The 12,722-nt window shown below is 32.5% G+C and overlaps 1 protein-coding gene and 1 pseudogene across 1 annotated transcript; one reads left to right on the top strand and one right to left on the bottom strand.

Moving 5' to 3' along the window:
* The first annotated feature begins 332 nt into the window (after positions 1-332).
* Positions 333-4,731, top strand: LOC101488729 (heme oxygenase 1, chloroplastic-like). Its single transcript, XM_004514805.4, has 4 exons — positions 333-859; positions 2,918-3,141; positions 4,100-4,207; positions 4,316-4,731. The coding sequence occupies exons 1-4, from the start codon at positions 445-447 to the stop codon at positions 4,406-4,408; spliced, it is 840 nt and encodes a 279-aa protein (XP_004514862.1). The 5' UTR covers positions 333-444; the 3' UTR covers positions 4,409-4,731.
* Positions 4,732-4,980: 249 nt separating this feature from the next.
* Positions 4,981-6,057, bottom strand: LOC101488401 (uncharacterized; annotated as a pseudogene).
* Between the last annotated feature and the right edge of the window lie 6,665 nt (positions 6,058-12,722).

Raw genomic sequence — 12,722 nt, forward strand, 5'->3', positions numbered from 1 at the left:
TAAAACATTAACTACTATTTCCCTTCAATTTGAATTACGTAATTATTTTATATATATTAAGAAATTAATTTAAATAAAAAAAGAATATTACTTTAATTAAATTATATTTATTAGATATTAATAAATTATTAAAATCATAAATAATATATATATATAATATTAAACATATATTAATTAAAAATAATAATTAAAAAAACACTTAAAATTGAAAAATTGAAGGAAGGATTCAAGACAAAAAGTATTTCTGTATAAATTATTTTGAGATGGAGGGAGGGAATATTAAAATAAACTATTTTGACAAGAGAAATAGACAAAGTTATCAGTTATCAAAAGGAAGAGAATCTCGATGTCTGATTTATTTAAAGCTCTCCCTCTCCCTCTTTCCAGTAAGTTCAATTGTATAATTCATTTTCTACTTCACAATCAAACTCGCCCTTCTTCTCCATGGCGTCACAAACAACACCGTTTTCCCAAACCAAAATCCTTCTTTACAACAAGCCCCGTATTTCACTCTCACCATCCCCTCAATTTCACTCAAATTTTTCCACACCGAAGTTAAACTTTCACAGCGGGACGCGCCCTATGAAAGCTGTTGTTATCTCGGCGACAACAGCAGAAAAGGCGAAGAAGCGGTACCCAGGCGAGTCGAAGGGTTTCGTGGAAGAGATGAGGTTTGTAGCTATGAGGTTGCATACAAGAGACCAAGCTAAAGAAGGTGAGAAAGAAGTTAAACAAATTGAAGAGAGAGCCGTTACCAAGTGGGACCCTACCATTGATGGCTACTTGAAGTTCCTTGTTGACAGTAAACTGGTTTATCATACGCTGGAGAATATTGTTCAAGTTTCTGCTTTTCCTTTCTGTGAGTTTTTTGGTTATCACTTTTTTTTTACATATGGTTAACAATCTGTCGGAAATTAGATTAATATAGTTTATATAGTTAGAACTTGGTTATGCTTTGGTTGCAAGATGATTGTATTAATTACCTTAAGATCACTTTTTTTAAGGTTGTTTTGAACATACAAAGAAAAATAACTTCGATTAGTAACCAAATTTTAATTATATATTAGTCTTAGGTTTCATCGGTTCACTAACTCATTTACCATTTCTTGGTGTAAAATAATTAATTAGATAGGTTAGTAGTGTAGGTGGTGGGACAAGTGCGTTGGACTCGACGAGTCAGGAATTGGGTTATATTGAGATTCACATAATTAACTCTAATTTATACTTGAGGTGCTAGTCCAGCAGTAAAAGTTTGGTTTGTAACTTCTAGGTATCTTCAAGGGATCGAGTTTAAATTCTCTTGGGAACTGATGTAAAATAATTATTATCGTCACTTGATTAATAAAAATTTCCCTCTTTCTCAATTTTTTTTTTAAAAACCGTAATTTATATTGGGTCTTTGGTATTAACAAAACTATAGTTAGTGTAAGCTTGAATATTTTTCAAGAGTGTAACCTTGAAATTTGAAAATGACATATAAATAGAAACAAAATTTTCTAACCGACAATTAAAAAGGAACAGGGGAAGTAGTTAAGGTTTTTGTATACCATTGCACTGGAAAAAGAAAGTAGAAAACACAAGTGTAAATGTTTTAGTTACCTGTCATAAGAGGAAAGATAGATAAATATGTGTTTTTGGTTTATTACTCTTCACTTTGGCTTAATATATCCATATGAACTGTACTTGTTTGAAAGGTGAGAATGATTATCAACTTTTTTTTAGCCCCCCACCCAATTGCAAACTGCAAAATAAGTATGCTACTGCCATAGACATTTTTCCGTTGCCTCCTCTTTTGAATGTTGTAAAAGGTTGTTTTTCCTAGACCGTGGAATCTCTGGCTTGACCTTAGGCCATATTGAACCCTTACATAGTGGTCTATATGTTGGAAATTTTGCCTTCATTGTGGTTCGCCCCTAGTCGTCTAATTGCGACGTTTGGGTTGCCTTCATTGCAGCCTCCAACACCTTCATTGTGTTGGGTGGGAAGGGGTGGATTTAGTCCAACATTACCTAGAGATATGGTCTCTGTAGTGTTTATAACGCTTGGACAGTTCTCTCCCTACAAGTCGGTTTTGTAAGGTAGAGTTAGACCCGACCTGAATTCCAAGACTATCTAACTAGATAGTAGTTCAGATTTATTTGAAATAAAGGTCTAATATGGTCTCTTTCATTGAAGATACGAAACATATTTAGTCATTGAAAAATAAAAAGTACTAATTCGGTCCAAAAAAACTCATGTGAATCAAATTTACATCTTTTATAATAATTTTTAGAGACATTTTAGTCCCTATCAGACACAATTTTGACCGGCATTTGAAATATTTGAGGATCAATTATTTATTTTACCAAATAAGTCTCCATGTGTGTTTATCAGAGATTAGTTTGAGGCTTTGAGCCTTTGCTTCTTGATATCAAATGCTGTTCACATAGATCTCCATGCCGAGGTTTTTTTTTACTGTTAAATGTCTTAGTTGGTTTGTGTTCTTCACGTCTTTAGCATAACAAGAGCTGTTATTATAGTAGTATACTTTGACTTATCACTTATATATCGTACCTTTGTTATCACTTATCAACAAGTCTGATTACTTCATTTGTCTCATATTATATATCGTATAATGTCATGCACAACTCTTAAGACACAACTCTTAAGAAAATGATTAAGTGTACTAGTTTCCAAGATAAAATAATATTCTTTGACTAAAATATTTTTATTAATAGTATTAGCTAGTGGTGTAGTTAGGTAGAGTAACTAATTAATACATGGTTGAGGTATAGATAAATATGGGTTTCATTGAAAAGATGTAATAAGTAATTAATGCTTCAATGATATTCGAAGATGAGAAATAATTTCAAACAAGTAAATGTTCCAAATAGGACACTTAATTTGAGACAAAGTGATTTTGTCTTTCTTTTCGCAGATGCTGAGTTTAGAAATACTGGATTGGAAAGGTCTGCAAGTTTGGCCAAAGACTTGGAGTGGTTCAAGGAGAAAGGCTATACCATTCCTGAACCTTCCTCTCCTGGTCTTACATATGCGCAGTATCTTACAAATTTATCTCAGAAGGACCCACAAGCTTTCATTTGTCACTTCTACAACATCTACTTTGCTCATACAGCAGGCGGTCGAATGATTGGGAAAAAGGTAACCACTCTTCTGCATACTCAAATAACTTATATTATGTTTAGTGTCAAATTGGTTATGCAGCCCATAAATCTTGTGTTATGAGTATCATTTATGGGCCATAACATTTGTTTCATGATAAATAATACTACTCTAGAATGAGATATAAACAAAAAGGGTATCTGAAAAGTCAATGTATCTGGTCTTAATTTTAATTAGATAGATCAACTTTTCAGATGCCGTTTATATTTTTATTTCATTTCGGAGGGAGTATGACACTATCAGGGGATAAGTTCATTTTTCAACTTGATGTTATATTATATATCTACTTGAAGATGTTAGAACATTGTGGAATTGTGGGATTTTTTTACTTCATTTTACATGGAACAGTCCGCATAGCTTTACATCTGAGGTCTGTAGGGTATAATTTATATAAAGCCGGTGGGTCTGATGATGGAAATTCCCACAATGGAACAATGTATACATATATTTGCAGTGTTGTGTCACACTTGTTCTATATGCTTCATCTCTTGTTGCATCAAATACTTTGTTTAGTGGTACTATTGGCATGCTGATTGTAAATAATCAATATTCTAATTAAATGTATACATGATTGTATTAGCATATTTTGCGATTTGAAATAACTTTTCAGCTCGAACCACTTTCTGAAGCATTTTGATTATGTGTTTTCTATAAATTACATTTAGCAACACAACTGAATCCTGAAATGTACTCTGGCAGAAAATATTCTGAGTCATATCCAATTAATCACAGAGCATAGCAGAGAGAGTGTTAATAACAAGCTTTATGGGGTGTATTTGTGAAGTTTCAACGAGTAAATCATTCTTATAACACTGCACATCCTTTTTATAGTAGCAGGGAGTAATGCTTTACGACGTTAACGATGTTTTTCAGTCATTTTCACCTGATTTGGTATAAAATGATAATGGATCTCTGTTTTACCTTATAACTCTTATAGGTTGCTGAAAAGTTACTTAACAACAAGGCTTTAGAGTTCTATAAATGGGATGGTGACCTTTCTCAGTTGTTGCAGACTGTAAGAGATAAGTTGAATAAAGTTGCTGAAGTAAGTTTCTTGATCTCTTATTTCTATTGTGCCTTTATCTCTAGGATGCAAAATATGATAGCTTGAAAATTTTGAGTTAGGGTGGTGAATATACTTTTTTTTTATCAGGAATGGACTCGAGAAGAGAAGAATCACTGTCTAGAAGAAACAGAAAAGTCATTCAAGTTCTCAGGAGAGATTCTCCGTTTAATTCTATCATGATAATTGGGCCCTATCTATCTTTATAATAATGTTTATGTGTATTGAAATACATGGCAGAAGCCAATAACATTGTTTCATATGCATATATTTTTTTTTACGCTCGCATGTATATATATGTATTTTAATTTTCAATTTGTCAATGAATAATAGAACTGATGATACAATGATATTAACATTGTTCAGGGGATTGACCTTTAAATCTTTAGATAAGTATCAAAGATTGTAATACATTCAAATAGTGTAATTAACAATGCTGTTTTACAAAAGCACTACACATGCTCCTTTGAATATGGTTGAATTATAGTTCACTCTCTCTTATTGAATGTTTCTGGTTACTTGCACAAATTTCTGATTTTTTGGTTTTTGTTTATGTTTAAATTGATCCTACATGTTTCTTGGACAAACTTACTCACAGATTTAAATACCATTAATTAACTACTATTAACTATAATAACATAATTGAATTACACTTTCAACAGAGTATGCTGAAGGAAAGTTAATTTGGTAGCCTACAACATAGCTAAGACATCCGTATCCTTCTTAATTTCCTTGTTACGTTGATTAGCAATGAAATGAATTTATTTCCCTAGAAAAATGCATCAGAAATTACTCCATTTTACATAAAAATGTATTCACTTGCAGTTTGGAAGAGGAAAACAACACAAGCACTTGTTATGGGAGAACGAATTCCTACCCAAGGTATGCATATTGCCGCCCTTTGGAATCTCACCGCACAATCTGTTGTAACTCACATTCAACCACTGCAAATTCTTCACATCCTCAGGGAGTTTCCCATAAACCCGATTATGACTCACATCCAAAAGTTTTAAGCTTTTAGGCAACTCTAGTCTCCCCAGATCAAACACCAGCATGTTCCAAGTAAGGTCTATTGTTTCCGTCTCTATAGGGTAACCAAAAAATATTGAGGCATCACCTTCAAACTTGTTATGAGACAAGTCCACAATCAAGGAGTTCAACCTTGCCAACGACGTTGGGAGTTTCCCTGAAAGGTAGTTATGAGGTAGAAATAAACTGGATAGGTTTTCCATGTAACCGTATGAAGGAGGGATTAGACCTGTTAACTTGTTTTAAAGGATGATTTCTTCAAGATTAGGCAAGTGGTAGAGGTTAGGAGGGAGTCGCCCTGAGAGGCGATTCTTTGAGAGATCCAAGTAAGTGAGGCTTTTTAATTTGGTAATGAAGTTGGGTATTGAATCTGATATGCTAGTTGCACTAATAGTGAGTGATCTGAGATTGGTGAGTTTGGTTATAGATTTATAAGTAGGCTGTCCAAGTAAGGTAGGTTACCAATAGAGGGTGGAAATGGTGAAGCAATGTCATTGTCATTTTCGATAATTAGAAAGTAAACACGGTTAGAGGGTATGCAATTAACACCGTACCAACTAGAGTTACAACAATCAGTGTGTGGTTTCCATGATGAGAGAAGGGTTGGATTGTTGAGTTCTTTTTTGATTTGGAGTAGGGCATTTTTGTCTTGTGGGTGGCAGCCTCTTGAGAGAGAAGATGGAACTTGAGAGAGCAATATCAATAGGAGAAACAACTTAGTTGCCATTGTCTTAATTTTTATTTTTATGTTTTGAGTTCATAAGGTGAGAATAGAATGCATACTGGCATAATGCAAGTTGTTTTGATACAGCAGTTGTCAAAACAAGTGAGCTTATTAGTCCCTTGCATGACATTTATTAGTATAGTATCATGAATGTTTATGTCATCTTTTTTTTTCCACATCAAATTGAAGGCGCAAACACGAGAAAGGGGTTGAATTGTGTTTGCCAAAATTGATAACTTTTTCATAGTTTATATTTAAATAATAAACTAGTTTGATTTTGATGACTTACTTGGTGTAGAAGCAATCGGATTCAGAGACAGCAAACAATAACAACATAAATAATTTGACACGTAGATTTATCGTGGTTCACCATTTTCTTGGCTACATCAATTCCCCTCATTTAAAATGCTTTAATCCACTAATTCAATTACCTTGAATTACAAAGCACCTGACCATCCACGTCAATCTTCCCAAACAGTCTGATAACCCTAGACTTTTGAGGAACTAACCACATTGACCCTACAAGCCAAGTCTTTTCCTAACAACCTGACAATCCTAGATTGAAGAAGGAACTAAACCGCAATCGGATTGGATACAAAAGATTGGTACATGAGTAATTGCTTCTAACAAAACTGATAATAATAATGATAATAATAACAATAACAATAACAATAACAATAACAATAACAATAACAATAACAATAACAATAACAATAACAATAACAATAACAATAACAATAACAATAACAATAACAATAACAATAACAATAACAATAACAATAACAATAACAATAACAATAACAATAACAATAACAATAACAATAACAATAACAATAACAATAACAATAACAATAACAATAACAATATAGACCGTAGTTGGATGTATGATAGAAATTTTCTTGGAAGAAATGGTCTTAAACAACGTTTTGCTAACAAGGTTGAAAAGTTTTTCAATTTTGCGAGAGTGCAAAAAGTTGTCGAAGATGAAGGGGAAATGAGATGTCCATGTTGTTTATGTCGATGTAGACGGTTTAAGAGTGAAGATGAAATAAGAGTGCATTTATATGAAGATGGATTTCAGTCTAACTATTGGATTTGGACTAATCATAGGGAAGAGTCTCCGACAGCGCCTAGTACTAGTGTACATGTCGAGAATAACGTAGGTCCTTGAAGTAGTACTAACATGTTAGGTGTAGATTACTTTGAGGTGATGAATGATATGACTTCGAATGCTGTTGGGGTTAATTTGTAATTCAATGAAGATCAATATGATGATATTAATGAACTTCCAAATGAAAAAGTATAGAGATTTTATGGTCTTTTGAAAGAGACAAATAAACCGTTATTTGAATTATCTCCAAACTCAAAGTTATTAATCTGTATCAGACTTTTAGGTTTAAAGTCTCAGTTTCATGTTCCTGATTTAACTTACTAAAATGATGCTCGATGCAACACCTATTATAGATGGTTTGCCGCAAAGTTATTATGATGCTAAACGGTTAATGTCAAAATTAGGATTGAGTGTCAAGAGGATTCATCGTTGTGTTAAAAGTTGCATGTTTTACTATGACAACGAATTTGGTATAAATGATGCCAACTTAGTTGAATGTAAATTTTGTCAACAACTAAGATATCACCAAAGGAATAACTCTAGGGTAAGTAGAGGAAAATCAATTCCAAGGAAATCAATGTTTTATCTACCTATTGTATCAAGATTGCAGAGAATGTTTGCGTCAATGTAAACTGCAGGAAAGATGACGTGACATTATGAGAATAGAAGAAATCTAGGTGAGTTGTGACATCTGCCTGATGGTCAGGCACGAAAACACTTTGATCAAATCCATCCTGATTTTGCATCAGATCCACGCAATGTAAGACTTGGATTATCCTCAGATGGATTTACGCCTTATATACAAGCATTGTCTACTTATTCTTGTTGGCTTGTTATTGTTACTCCTTACAATCTTCCTCCCGATATGTGTATGTCTAAACCTTATATGTTCTTAGGTGCTGTGATACCAGGTTCTTCAAATCCTACAATTGGTATTGATGTTTTATACAACCTTTGATCGACGATTTGAAAAGATTGTGGAGTGGTGTCTTGACATATGATATTGCTCAGACACAAAATTTTATGTTGAGAGCTGCTTTGATGTGAACCATTAATGATTTCCTCGCTTATGAGATGTTGTCAAGATGGGGGACCCATGGTAAATTGGCTTGTCCTATTTGTATGGAAGACACAAAAGCGTTTACTTTAAAATTCGGCGGAAATGCATTGTGGTTTGACTCGCACCGTAGGTTATTACCTGCTAATCATGCATTTAGAAGAAACAAAGCTACATTTATCAAGGGATATGTAGAAAATTTAGGACCACCACTTAAATTAACATCGGAACAAGTTTGGAATAAAGTAAAAGATATGCCAAAGGTACAAGTTGTTAATGGCGTGGCTTGTACACCACAAGGTTACGGACAATGACACAATTGGAGAAAAAGATGTATTTTTTAGGATCTACCGTATTAGAAAGATAATCTTTTGAGACATAATCTCAATGTCATGCATATCGAGAAAAATTTATTTGACAACATATTTAATATTGTGATGAATGTGAAAGGAAACACAAAAGATAATGACAAAGTTAGAAAATACATAGGTATATATTGCAGACGACCATATTTGTTATTGGTGGAGCACAACGACAAGACTCTAAAATCTCGTGCGAATTACACTTTATCTGCCGAAGAAGTCAAATCTATTTATCGTTGGATCAAAGAGTTGAAGACGCCTGACAGTTATTGTTCAAAGTTGACAAGATGTGTCAATGGAGAAAATGGAAGGATGCATGGAATGAATGAAAAGTCACGATTGTCATATATTTTTAGAGTGTTTACTCTATATTGCCTTTAGTGTTTTACCGACATAAGTATTGAACCCACTTATTGAAGTAAGTCAATATTTCAAGTATATGTGTTCTGCAACACTCATCGATGAAGATCTCATCAAGATAGAAAATGATTGTCCGATGATTCTATGTAAGTTGGAGAAAGTATTCCCTCCTGGGCTTTTTGATTCTATGGAGCATCTCTCGGTGCATCTTGCAAGTGAAGCTAGGCTTGGTGGACCAATTCAGTATAGATGGATGTATCCATTTGAAAGGTAATATATATATATATATACACATGGATGTATCCATATGGGATTGGTGAAAATGTTTGGAGTGCTTTGTGGAGGAAATGGAACACAAATGCTTACAAATAAAAAAGAGAAAGATCAAAGATTAATAGAGCATTTGAGAGGGGTACCAATACTCACAAGGGAGGTTCTATGTATGCTAGAGAAATTATATATTATATGGAAATTACTATTAAAATATATATTAATTTATGTTCAATTAATTATTATATTTCAGCAATTAAACTTGACATTTAATAATTTAGGAAAAATAATTTGGAAGAGAGGTCACTCAAACTGAGATACATCGCTATCTTCATGTTAATCCTTAGAAAAATGAGTATACTGATGGATTATCTATAGATATTTCTTTAACTATATACATTCTAATTATATTAATGAATTAGTTTTCAAAAATATTATATATTAATTAACTATTTTAATTATTTTATTATTTTTTATACAGGAAAAACTTCAACAAGCCATGAAAAAATGAGATGATCAACAAGCTGCTCTTCCTCCTACTCAACGGGATGGTCCAGTGCAGCGGAAACAATATGAGACCGCAAACTTTATGAACATTAATGGTGACAAGTACAAATGGCGTGTGTTGGGTGCCGATTGTTTATCATCAACATTTCTAAAAGGTCCAACATGATATATTCAGACTGAGACGTCTTCTTCTGATGCTAGTACGAATCGATCTCATCGTCCGTCGACAAACAAAATTGGCGAATTAAAGGAACAATGGATAAGTGAACAAGAAGAAAAGACACAACAATTGATACATGAAACAATTGATAAACTAAATGAAGAATGGAAACAAAAGTTTCAAGAGTAGCAGCAACAACAGTTTCAACAACATATTTTTTAATTTCCTCATGCGTTTCATCAGCAGTTCCCGCCTCACCAATTACAACAATCAAAGCTTTAATACTTGCAGCAACAACCATTGTTACATCAACAACAACAATACTCTCAATACTCCCAATAGCAACAACCGCCTCCAAATTTCCAGTGACAACAACATGATCCTCCAAACTCCGCCTTCCAGCAGCAACAACAACCAATGTTTCAACAACAATATTTTAATAATTATCAGTATGTTCTGTCATTTTCACAACAGCTTCCTCAACCTCAAGCAGATCAAGCTCCATACCGACAAACTATGCCAACAGATGGCTTGATCATACCAAATTTAAATAAACCTCAACCAATTATGGCTCCATCAACTAGTGGTGTACTTGAAGATGAAATGCAATTTCAAACCATGTTGTATCCAATACCAATTAATAATACTTTTGAAGGACTTTTATCGTTGTGTAGTATTCCATCAAATAATGATGGAGGGAGTGGAGCTAATGATCAAATGAATTACAATGATGATTGATGTATATGAATAATATTTGCTACTTTTATTTTTGGTTTGTATTAATTTATTATACATTATTATTTAATTATGGTGTGTTTAATTTTTGGTTTGTATGACATAATTTATTAATTTTGGAATATTTTATTTTATTTGGTAGTAATAATTTAATTATTATTAAGATTATATTTTTATTTTTATATATAATATTTATTTTAAATTTAATTTAAATATTTTAATTTTTAAATTATATTAATATTAATTTTTTATATATAATATTATTTTTTTAATATGCTAAATAGCACTTGTGGTCTCTTAACTTAATTTCAGTTAACGTTTTAGTCACTTATCTTTTTTTTTTTTACAAAAATTCAAAAACTTCATCAAAATTTTCAAACAAACTCCATAAAATTAATAATCATCTTCAATATAATGCAAATTTCATTAAATGCCTAACTCAAATATTCAAATAAGTTCATATTTTTATCTCCAACAATATCAAATTCATCAAATAAAGAATGAAAATATGAGTTTATTTAAAGATTTATATTATGAATTTGATGAAATTTGATGAAATTTGCATTATATTGAAGATGATAATTAGTTTTATGGGATTTGTTTAAATTTTTTGATGAATTTTTGTAAAAAAAAAAGGATAACATTGTTGACATTTTAAAACATACAAGATTAAGGGATCGTAGGTGCTATTTAACATTTTTAATATTAATTACGAATTTTATAATTTGTTTTTAATAAAGTCACACATTTGTGGCGGCCTAAGCCCCCACAAACGGGACAGTTTGTGGCAGCCTAAGCCTTCACAAAATGTTTTTTTGTTGTTGTTGTCATTTCATCCTTTATTTCGGCCTAAGCCCTCACAAATGACAGATTTTGTGGCAGCTTTGGCCCTCACAAACGCTTACTTTTTAAAACTGCTTTGTCCTTTGTGGCGGCCTAAGCCCTCACAAATATTTGGCGGACTTTTCCTCCACAATTTTGTGAGGACTTAAGCCCTCATAAATGGTAACCAAAAAAACTAAATTTTATGGCCATTTTGGCCGCCACGAACCTTTTTGACTGACTTAAAATAACCATCTCATTATAATATACATCAAATCATCAATCACAACAAAACAATCACAAGGAAATGCAATGCTATGCATGAGCTTAGAATCTACTTCACAATGTGGTACCATTCTAACTCTGAAGTACTTGGTTAAGAGGCTTGATACTATGCCACCATCACGGTGGACGAACAATTCAAATTGGCCCTGTCCTCAAAGATCCCCTCAACTCAACCCTAGACACATATACGCGAAAGTCGAGGTAAACGTGTGTTGCATGGTAGCTCCCGACATTTGGAGTGCTACCTCCAAGTCACCTAGAAATTCCCCACTCGAATACCTCCAAGGTCTAACAATCTTGCCGTAAGGCTCAACAGCAGACCGTCACGATCAGGCTCATTCAATTGTACTTCCCCGGAATCACTAGGCTTGTCAGGCCCTACCTATATGATGACAAAATAATCTCCACTTCACAAATTTTTAATATTTATGTTCTCCCCTTGTTGGCATATGATACTCCATTAAGACCGTTATCTTAAACACAAATTGCAATCATCACTATTTCACCAACTATGGGTCACTTCAATATTCTCATCACAAATTCACAACATCACTATCATTAATCATATTTCATCATATTGACTTATCACAAATTTATAACGTCATTATTATTAATTATACATCACTATAATCACATAAACTTATCAAAATGAATTCACCTTTTATTATCACATCACATAAACCTATATAATCAAACATATGCACCAAATTTATTTGACATCCCATATCACAATAATATCAAACTAGAGAATAACCCGCACGTTGCGCGGTAAAATTTAATATATTACTAAGTATAAAATAACAATAATATATAATTTAAAAGTAATGTTAATTTTGTTTTATAGTAGAATATACTCAAGTGTTTATTTACTTAAAGGTAAATATATTTTTAAATAATTATATATAAGTTAGGTTTGCTTTAGTACAAAAGAAGAAGTAAAATATTGTTGACTAAAACAATTCTTGCAAAATATATTTAAATGTGGAATTGGTTTATTCAAACTTTTTTTATTTCATTGAAGTGATTCTTCTAATAATATTGTGTGCTGTGTGATATATTATAACATTCATTCGTG

The sequence above is a fragment of the Cicer arietinum genome, chromosome 4 (assembly GCF_000331145.2).
Source record: "Cicer arietinum cultivar CDC Frontier isolate Library 1 chromosome 4, Cicar.CDCFrontier_v2.0, whole genome shotgun sequence".
Classification (NCBI taxonomy): domain Eukaryota; kingdom Viridiplantae; phylum Streptophyta; class Magnoliopsida; order Fabales; family Fabaceae; genus Cicer; species Cicer arietinum.